The 11,145-nt window shown below is 42.7% G+C and overlaps 1 gene segment (V, D, J or C); it reads left to right on the top strand.

The window, feature by feature from the left end:
* The first annotated feature begins 8,447 nt into the window (after positions 1 to 8,447).
* On the top strand, positions 8,448 to 9,488 carry LOC127047408 (immunoglobulin kappa variable 4-1-like). The segment is given in 2 exon segments: positions 8,448 to 8,515; positions 9,022 to 9,488. Coding segments are annotated over 2 exon segments (516 nt in total).
* The last annotated feature ends 1,657 nt before the right edge of the window (positions 9,489 to 11,145 follow it).

The raw sequence follows: 11,145 nt of genomic DNA, 5'->3' as shown, positions 1-11,145 counted from the left end.
TCCTCTGGCCAGCCACCTTATGATTGGTGGGGAGCCTTATGGAATTGGCTGCCCGGACTTGGGTGGGTTAAAAACCTCTTGGTGGGTGTTGTTGGGGCCATAGTAGTCCTTATAATACTGTGTTGCTGTATTCAGTGTGTCCCCTCCCTCATAAACTCATGTAAGTCAGTTTATTCTTTTCCCACTTCAGCTAAAAGCCTTACTCTCTTCGAATTGGCCCAGGCTGAAATTGCCAAGCGGCCCTTGAGATCTTGAAATAGGGTGTAGCTTTTTGATTAATAGTTATCTCAAAGCTACAAATGGAGGAATGTTGGGTCTAAACTTTTGGTGAACTTTGGGGAGCCAAAACACACCCAGACTGGCCGTCTCTGCATAATCCTTTCTGAACCCTTTATCGAACAAAGCACTGACCTGCAAACTACTCATGACACCCCCTTTCTCAAGTAGCCATTAGCCTTTATCTCTATGCATTTACTTGTTAAACTTGCTTTTCCTGTAAAATCTTGATTGATTATGCATGACCATTATCTTTTGTTAATCACTTTGTTTACTTCTGTGTATAAATATTGATGCTCACCCCTAATAAAGGGGCCACACTTAATCTAAAGCTTTGAGAGCTAAGGATAGTGTGAGCCCGTTGATCAACGCATTGGTGTCTGGTCTCTGACAGAATTGTGTGCCCCATACCAACTCCGCACGAACTCGGGTGCTGGAGAGGTGAGTGAGGACTTGCTTTATTACCTAACAATATTAACTATTGGAACAACTTATCAAGGGTTGTGTTGGATTCTCCATCACTAGAAATTTCTTAATCAAGCTGGCATGTTTTTCTAAACAATTTGCTCTAGTTCAAACAGGAATTAATTCAGGGAAGGGCTATGGCCTGTGCTGTGCTGCAGCTCAGATTAGATGATCTCAATGGTATGTTCTGGCCTTGTAATCTATGAATACATATGTCTTCTAATTTTTTCCCCCATGCAAACTCCATTGAGGACACTGTGATGACTAAGACTGCAGAATCTCTATCAGCGTCTCCAGGAGACAGTGTCACTACCAACTGCAAAGCCAGTTCCAGTGCTAACAGAATCAACAGAATGTGATGTGGTATCAACAGACACTGTGATAAGCTGCCAAGTTCCTTATCTATGGTGCCTCTGAGACTGGTTAAGTGAGTGGGTCTGGCAGTGACGACACATTTACAATCAGCAGGGTTGAAGCAGATGATGCTGGATTGTCAGCAAGGCTATAGCTCATCGAAGTGATACAGACCAGTACAAAAAGCACCCTGCTTTCTTCAGTTTCTGTTCCTCACTGTAACAGCTGCTTCTTATACAGAGTGACAGTACCAATGCACCTGCTGTCCTTTCATAAGGAAATGGGATCTGTCGGGCTTTGGGCTCTTCTCCCTATAGTCCTGTTTTCTCCCATCATTTTAGAGCTGTCACCATGGGATATGGAAGAGACTAAACTCAGGGGGGAGATAGAGAGAGAGACACCCTTAACTGGTGTAAATCAGTGAAGTTACTTGGGCTATGCTGATTTACACAGTGGAGGATCAGTCCCCCAGAGTCACTGCTACTAAACTGTGCTGCTCTGCAAAGCTGCACATTACATTACAATCCGAGCACCTTCTTAATGAGCTTGCAAAATGCAGAGAACATAGACTTCAGCTCTACAAATGAATAAACCAGCCAGGAAATAAAACTCCAGAGCAGCAGCCAATGTTAAAATAAAATCAAAGTGGACCTTAAAAAATACCTATTTCTGCATATTAACCTTTGAAATGATGAAAAGAGATTGTTCATATAGCAAGATTGTCTGGTTAGGAAGCGTCTAAAAGAATTCCAGCAGATCCTTATGTATCTTTATAAAACATGAGTATTAGGCTGAAATCTCCACAAGCCTACACTCATTGAAGTCAATACAATCCCGGCAGCAGAGAATATGGCTCACCATGTTCAAGGTATTAACTCCAACTCTTCAGTGCTACAGAACATTCATGTCATGGCCACAAGAAGGCAACACTACCCATACTATTCTGGAGCATTTGAAATTTCATCTAAATAGTTTATAACAAAGCTAATACGATTAGTAAACTCACTCCACACATTCGGAAGGAAAGTAGATAAATCAGTTCTACTGTCCCCACCCTCATCAGCTCTGCTCTTGATTATTGTCACATCCTGCTCCCAGCCTCTCCAACACCTACTCTGGGTCCAGTTGCCATGCACTGGTGGAAGGGGCCTCACAGGTGGACAGAGCTGTAATTTGACCTCCTTCCTTCACTGTCACTAAAAATGTTTAGTGCTAACAGGAACCTGGACAAGTGCCTACTCTCCTTAGTTCTTATTCTGCCACCCGTCCCTTGGGAACTCCAGACCAATTCAATTTTAATGAGTCTGACCCTTACAATACTCCTATAATCAGCAGATTCAAAGCAGATGGTGCTAGAATTCACTACTGTCAGCATTACCATAATCCCCACTGCTTCCTACATTCTCCTTCTGTTTAAAAACATCTCAACTCGCAAACTGAAAATCTCAATTCTCTGTTTCTGTTTAATAGAAAACATTCCACATTACTCTAATGTTAAACTCGGCCCAGCCTCTCAATATCACTGTTAATTGTAAACGGTCAGAAGAGTTAGATTAATAGAAAAAACCCTGGATACCCAACGAACACTCAGATTGTACAGGCCATGTCCAACTTGGGATTTTTCTTAAAAGCCTCACTCTGCTTCCTGCAGCCCAATCAGTAATCCATTCTGTAACTTCCCAGCCCAGAACTTTGGGAAACCTCTTGGGTTTCCGTAAGAACAGGTCGTGTGTGGTCAGTACAGGAGTTAGAAAACTAGGCCCAGCATCTTCAGTAAAGCGTCCCCTTTATATCTACAATACCAGAGCGCCTGTCCCTGCTCTGCTCTATCACATGACAAAACTGCTCTCTTGCTCATCTGCTCTCATCAGTTGACACAATGGAAGACAAATTAGAGACAGAAGCAAATTTTGTTCAGTAAAGAACATTTTTGCTGTTAGTCAATTTAAATAAAACACTAACAAACAAGGCCCAGATCCATCTCTGAGTTAAGCTGATATAAATGGGAAGTAAATCCATAGACTTTGGGTCCTAAGGACAGCATGAAACTCTACATTGACAGTCCATCAAATACTCTACACACACCATTCCATCATTTAGCTTTTCCTCCCTATTAACCTGTAAACATACATAAAAGGGAAGACACATGCAGTAGCTAGCAGACATCATGGCTGATGAGGTAGAGCAGTGGTTCCAGACTACTGTATCCTTTTCAGGAGTCTGAATTGTCTTGTGTACCCCCAAGTTTCACCTCACTGAAAAGCTACTTACTTACAAAATCAGACATAAAAATACAAAAGAGTTACAACACACTATTATTGACAAATGGCTGACTTTCTCCTTTTTACCATATAATTATAAAATAACTCAACTGGAATATAAATATTGAACTTACATTTCAGTGGGTAGTATATAGAGCAGTATAAAAAGTCATTGTCTCTATGAAATTTTAGTTTGTACTGACTTTGCTAGTGCTTTGTATGTATCCTGTTGTAAAACTAAGCAAATATCTAGATGAGTTAATGTACCCCCGGAAGACCTTTCAGTACAGCTGGTTGAGAACCACTGAGTTAGACTGTCTCAGTACCTCCGGGACCTGGTAGGTCTGTGCAGCAAAACCCCATAGAACAGACATGTGTGATTAAGTAACATACCTAGAGCTTATCTGCTGCTCTCTGCGCACAGATCTCAAGTGCTGTACAGTACAGGGTCACTGTTGTTACTGATAGGAAAACTGAGGCAGGGACAAGGGAAGGCACTGAGACAAGCTCCTCCAGCAAGCCAGTGGGCAGAGTTCATTGTCCATCCAACCTGAATACCAGCAGAAAAGCCTTCAGTGAGATAATACAGCCTGATGAACACTTCCACAGCTCCCCTGTGTTGTGGGGAAACACTCTTGCAAGTCAGTGTCACGGAAGACGGTGGCCAAGGGAAGTCTTGGTAGCCCAGTGGGTCAGGGCTGAAGGACAAGAGAAGATTGCCCTAGAGCCAGCACAGAAGCATGGATTCCCCCACATACTGATGACCCCAACCAATTTGGGGTTGGATGTGCTGCCTCTTCGACAACGGACTCCAGCAACTGAATGGATTGGAGAGAGCTCTAGGGGAGGATCCTTGCACCTTTCTTCAGAAAAACCTCTAGGTGTTTAGATCCCGTTCAACTCACAGTCCCTTAAAGCCCCTAATATCCCACTTCTCTGCCCAGGAATAACTATAACTACATGGAATGATTCACTGTGAAATTAAAGATCCTTTTGAAGACCCCTCTGTGAATCTGCTGAAGCCCCAAGCTACCGATGGGGCCATGACACACATATTGGAGAGACACACTGGAGATCCACATCCACACTAGAAGTTGATTCGAGGACTGTCTCCTTGATGGAGAGAGCAACCAATCTCGAAAGTCACTTCCCACAGACAAACTCCTCCATCATTTGGAGCCCTTCGTATCTGGGATTTTGGTTCAGACTCAACTCTAATCAAAACTGCTGCAAATATAGGGCCAAGTTCTATCACTCTTAGGCCTGTGCTACATTTAATACTTGTCACAGCACAACTGTGATTTTTCACCAGCATAGCTATGTTACTATAAAACCCAGTGTAAACGCAATTATATAGGCACAGAAGTTCTTTGGCTGGTATAGATTATGTCTCTTGGGGAACCAGTGTAAACTGTGCTGGCAGAAGCACTTTTATGTGGAAGAAGCTGCATCCATACTAGGAGGATTTACCAAAATAGTTCAACAGGTACAACTCCGCCAGCAAAACTTTTCTAATGTAGACAAGGCCTAACTGACTGTAAAGATGAGACTATGTTAATAAGAAATTATATGATATGAGATGTTGTTATAGGACAAGAGATGTTAAGCTGAGTTGAATGATCGAGTATACTGTGGGACGAAAACCAGAATGAACATATATTGCTTGGTGCACAGAGAGACAGTCTGGGACTCCTGGACAGAAGCTCCATCCAGACAGCTCATTTGGATCTCTGTGCAGTGGCTGAATTGGAAGGGTCACCGGCTGGCTCCTTAGGAGAGAGGTTGCAGGATCACAGAAGGGGTTGGAGAGCTAGACTGTGATCGGGAAGGGAAGCACTGCTGGACTCTTTCCCTCTGCCAGTAGGACTCAGAGGGATTCCTGAAAGCTACTGTCATAATACTATAGCGCTTCTTCTGGTTAAATAAAAGCTTAGTAGCTTTTCAAACCCGGAAGTGGGAGATCCTGAAGGGATCTGCAGGGCCCTGGAAAGAGAGTTAGGGCTTTTAACCAGGATCGCCAGATGTTCGTAGGAAGGAAAGGAAGATCAGAGAGGTAAAAGGGTGGCACTGGTGTCCCAACCACACCAGTGTTGATCAAGGGGGTAGGGATAGCTCAGTAGTTTGAGCTTTGGCCTGCTAAACCCAGGGTTGTAAGTTCAATCCTTGATGGGGCCACTTAGAGATCTGGGCAAAAAATCAGTACTTGGTCCTGCTAGTGAAGACGGGGGCTGGACTCAATGACCTTAAAAGGTCTCTTCCAGTTCTAGGAGATAGGTATATCTCCAATTATTATCATCATTAAGGTGTGTGTCTTGGAAGGATCTGATCTTGACACACTCACTGAGTAAGTACATCACCTCACAAGCAGTCCCACTGATATCAGTAGAAGGGATAGCAAAATCAGATACTACTCAAAACAAACTTCTCAGATTCAGGCTAAAGTTACCGATGATCATACACACACACACACTGGGTATCAAAGCATATCTTGATAACAAGGCCATAGCCAACTCCCTGTGTGCAATACTCAGTTCCATCAACAGGAGAGGCACTTTGAGGCTGAGGGCTATACAAGGTCCTATCTTTGCACTGGGCACAGGAAATGGATCTTTACAAAGTGTGGCTACTTTGCATGCTTCCACCCACACAACGGTTCCTTGCAATGAAGGACACATATAAATGTGTTATTTGCTAGACTTGCTACCTTAGATTCTCACAGTCTGTCAGAGTACAGGGGCCAAAATGATTTCACAGACTCATCTCATCTGTCTCCTAGTGCTCTGGATTCAGGGTAAGACAATTAAGGGAGATATTAGACTAAGATAATCTCTCACAATTGTTTATCATAGATTTCTTCATCAAACCTACATTAATTCTTCATCTCATGAGATCACAGGCAGATACATTTCTAGTGGACACAAACAATTTAACTAGGTGATTAAATGAAAATTAAACACTAGATATTGGCAGATTTATTGTTTATAATAGTATTTCATTTGTTTTTTCTTGTGTTTTTCCTCTCATCCAGATGGAAGTGGGCAGATTGTGCTGACTCAGACTCCAGAATCCCTGGCAGTGTCTCCAGGAGACACAGTCACCATCAACTGCAAAGCCAGTTCCAGTGTTAGCAGCTACATGGCCTGGTACCAACAGAAATCAGGACAAGCTCCTAAGCTCCTTATCTACAGCGCTTCCACCCGCCCCTCTGGGGTCCCAGACCGGTTCAGTGGCAGTGGGTCTGGCACTGATTTCACTTTTACAATCAGCCAGGTAGAAGCTGATGATGCTGGAGATTATTATTGTCAAGAAGACTATAGCTTAACTCTCACAGTGATACAGAGCAATACAAAAACCTCCCTGCTTTCTTCAGTTTCTGTTCCTTACTGTAACAGCTGATGCCTGTAGAAAGTCAGAGTATTCTCTCCAACTGCTGCTGCCTCAAATTGATGGAGTGTCCATGAATTTCAAACACCTCACCGCATGGTCCATGCCTTCCTTCCATTTCTACAGCTCCCCCACTGCTGTAGTGCAGAGACTGGAATTTATAGGGTGATTCTTAATATACTCAGTGGCTTCCTTTTATCTGCTGAGGAGTATTAGCTCTTATAGGTTGGATCCAATTTCCAACTAACATTATAAAATAAGACCAACACATAAAGCATCCAGAAATTACTTGCATAAGCAGAATAAGCGCCTCCCTTCCTGTACAAGCCCCAAAGCAGGTGGCCCCCGTTTCACAATATGGTGCATTCATGTCCTTAAGGTTGGTGGCAGATGGGACAGAGAGAGAGATTGTCTACACTACATTTCTTGAATCACTTCTCTATGATCCAATAACCTATAGCTTCTGGTCCTTATTTCAGACAATATCAAATAGGAGAGAAAAAGTGCTGACTCCAGTTCAGTTTCTAGCTTGTAACCATTGCGCTCCCTCACCACCAAGGATAAAATGACTGCAGGCTGTGGTTAGTAGTAAATCATCACACCTCTCCTGCCCTTCTCTGGGCCCTTCCCCAGCTAGCCCCCACACACTGACATACCTAGATTCCCTGCAGAGACGGTAGCGTTTCAGTGTATGGCTTAATAGAAACACAGAAAAAACAATGACAGTATTGGCTAAGCTCAGAGCACTGACCAGACAACCCCTCCCACTAGCACTATCACCTCATTTTACAGAAGGAGTCACTGAGACAGAAGGGTGCAGGAATGAGCCTAGAAGACGTCAAATCAAAAGCTTATGAGGTCTATTTCCCATCTCCTCCACTAACTCACTAGGCAACTTTGGATGCAACATTTCTCTCTGCCTCAGTTTACTCATCTTCTTAAAACAAAGATCTCCCCTATTTACAATGTATGCTCCTCAGGACTGGGATGCCAACACTTAAATACTCATCATGTGTTGAATAGAATTGTTTAGCACCAAGCTCCTTTTCCACAAACATGCATCTGAACTTGCCTTTTAAAGGGAGAAGAAAATAGCTCATTGGGTCAAAATTATTTTTTTACTAATATGGCTGATTTCATCAAATAGGTTAAATACCGGACTGAAGCAAAGGAGAGACTTGGACATGGATGGGACTTTAATGACAAAATGGTTTTTCATTGGAAAACATTAATTCAGCAGAATCGAAACTTTTTGCACTGTAGATGCCGATAAGCAGTGATGGCACAGACTAAGCTAATCAGGATTTACCTCTGCTAACTGAGGATTCTCCCTGCTTAAAGACCCTCACCCCTCAGTACTGTTTCTCTGTCAAAGCTGATCACACCATTTTGTATCACCAGTTGTGAGGAGATCTCCAGTGTAGCAGTGATATTAACGAGCATCCCAGAAATCACAATATGCTTAGAACTTTTATTCCTTGTAATTCCAGACAAATGTCATTTTAACACAGACACACTTGTACCCAGGAGCGACTGGTTGAACTTGCCTATGTCACCCATTGCCCTTTCACTTCCCTTTTTGTACATGGTCATGGGTGTGAATTTTCATCTCTGAACCCAATTTGCATATTTCACACCCTTCCCCTCTGGTGCTGAACTGTTATAAATGCTCTGTGTCACTCGTTACAGTTTGCTGCTCAGCACTGAGCCACTCAGGCGTAGCAAGATGATCTCGCAGGCTCAGCTCATCTGGCTGTTAATGCTCTGGATCCAGGGTAAGGATTACACCCAGAAGGAATTTGATGAATTAAAAGTACAATGATCCTTTGAAAAGCTTAAAAGAACTAGAAATGTTGTACATTGACCCATAAACTATAGTCTACAATCAAAATCCATTTAGTTAGTTACTTCTTTCTGGCAGGGACTGTCACTTTTTGTTTGTACAGCGTCTGGCACCAAAACTGTTAGAGGCATTCAGGGATTACCAAAATATTAATGTTAAAGAATAAACAGGTGCCAGCAATTACTCTGATTTATGAAAATCTTTATCTTATTTTAGCTGGAATTAAGACAAAAAGGCTTGAGAAAATTATGAGCCATAAGCAAAAGGGCTAGAATGAAACAGTGTCTGGAGCTCAGGTTAGCATCATGCCCAGCTGACTACGGAGAGTCATTGTGTAAAGACGCACAAGGGAATATTTTAAAGACACAATGTTGTTGAGTTTGATTGTATTTGTTAGATCTGCATTTGTATTAACTTACATTCTCTTTGCGAATTCAGGCTCCAGTGGGCAGATTGTGATGACTCAGACTCCAGAATCCGTGGCAGTGTTGCCAGGAGACAGGGTGACCATCAACTGCAAAGCCAGTTCCAGCATCACCAGTGGTAGCACTCACATCTTAGCTTGGTACCAACAGAAAACAGGACAAGCTCCGAAGCGCCTTATCTACTATGCTTCCACCCGCGACTCTGGGATCCCAGACCGGTTCACCGGCAGTGGGTCTGGAACCGATTTCACTCTCACAATCAGCAGCGTTCAAACTGAAGATGCTGGAGATTATTATTGTCAGCAAGGCTATAGCTCACCTCTCACAGTGATACAGACCAATACAAAAACCACCCTCTTCTGTTCCATTCTGTCACAGCTGCTTCCTGCAAACAGCCGCCTTCTCAGTGCAAATGCTATGTTATTTGGGGGCAAACTTTCAGCCCCAGAAACATATATACCTGCCGTCTCCACCATATAATACACATAAAGTAGCAGACAGTCTGCTGCTAGAGAATCTTCCCTCTACAAAGAAGAGTTTTTAACTTCTACACAACCACAGAGGCATTTTTTTTATTTCTGGCTTTAAATTACTTTACTCGCCTCCTAATTACTGTCATCTAGTGTCCGTGCCTTGTCGTCGAAGAACAGCTTGTGTGCTCTAACGATCCCCAGAGTTTGTGTCGGTGGGGGCTCTTTGCTCCTGGTAGGTTCTACCAGGCTGGATTGGTCTGTTGGGGAGGGACCAGACAAAACAGACACCCTGGTCCTCCATCTTGGGGGTTAGGCACAGGGCTAACAACCCTGTCCCATAATAAACAAAATATGTTACTGAAACAGTGATGGAGAAATCAATCATTACTGTGTGTGATGGGCTTCAGGAGTCAATGACCCATATGACTGCCAGTAGTGAAAGCCAAAAGGAAGCCACTGGCATGAAGACTGAAGTGCTCAACACCAAGACAAAAACCAAACTTAGTTTTTGGAATGTACAGACAATGTACGAAACAAAGAAGGTAGCTCAGGTCCCAGCAGAGATGAGACGCTACAGCTTACACATCCTAGGTGTCAGCGAGAGAAGATGGACAGAATCAGGAACATTAATAACAGCCTCAGGAGAAACATTGTTTTTTTCTGGATAGGATGCTGGACAACCCCATGAGAGGGTTTCCGTCCTTTTTAAGAAGGGTGTGGAGCATTCCCTGCTTGAATGGAAATCCATCAGCAGCAGACTTATGAGAGCCAGACTGAAAGAGAAACATAATAATATCACCCAAATTCCTAATAGCTAACTTAAATCTCCCCTGCTGCTGATTATGCCCATTACTTCTTATCCTGCCTTGAGCAGACCTGGAAAATAATTGATCACAGTCCTCTTTATAACAGCCCTTAACATTATTGAAGACTCTTATCCAGTCCCCTCTCTGTCTTCATTTCTCAACATGACATTTGCCCAGTCTTTTTCTTATATCTTTCCTCATAAGTCAGATTTTCGTAACTCTTTATCACTTATTTGTTTTCTCCTTCTGAGAACCTGTGATCAATGATAGTGACCAACAGCCTCCTTGAAACAAAGTGTTTCTATTTAGCAGTTGGAACAAAGTATCAGAGAAAGAAGGATTTCAAAGAATAAAGAGATAGCATGTGTGTTTGATTTTATCTAATCTTGCACTTTACAACACGTGAAATCAAACAGGTTAGCTTCTTAAATTACAGAACAAGAACTGAACCAACTCATATTCCCTTAGTGCTTGTCTACACATGGAGTCATTCCTGAATAGCTGTTAACTATTAATAACTATTCTTGAATAACTATTAACCCAGAGTGGCTATTCCTGAATAGCTCCATGTGTAGACAATCTTATTCCAGAATAAGTGTGCTTGCTCCTCTTTGTTGAACCTGATTTGCAAGAGTATTAAGCACAACAGGAACAAGGTGCTTTTAGGCTATATCTATCTTGAAATGTTAGAGCAGGGCAGCTGCATAGCACTTACGTGTAGACACATTACCACAACGGGAGGAGTTCTTGCATCTCTGGAGGAAATCTACCTCTCCATGAAGAAGTAGATATGTCAATGGAAGAATTCTTCCATCAACTTATTGCAGTCTGCTCCAGGGGTTAGTGTGGCTTACGTTA

This window comes from Gopherus flavomarginatus, chromosome 3 (assembly GCF_025201925.1).
Source record: "Gopherus flavomarginatus isolate rGopFla2 chromosome 3, rGopFla2.mat.asm, whole genome shotgun sequence".
Lineage (NCBI taxonomy): Eukaryota > Metazoa > Chordata > Testudines > Testudinidae > Gopherus > Gopherus flavomarginatus.
The sequence above is the reverse complement of the archived record's forward strand: the minus strand, read 5'-3'. Positions and strand labels throughout refer to the sequence as shown.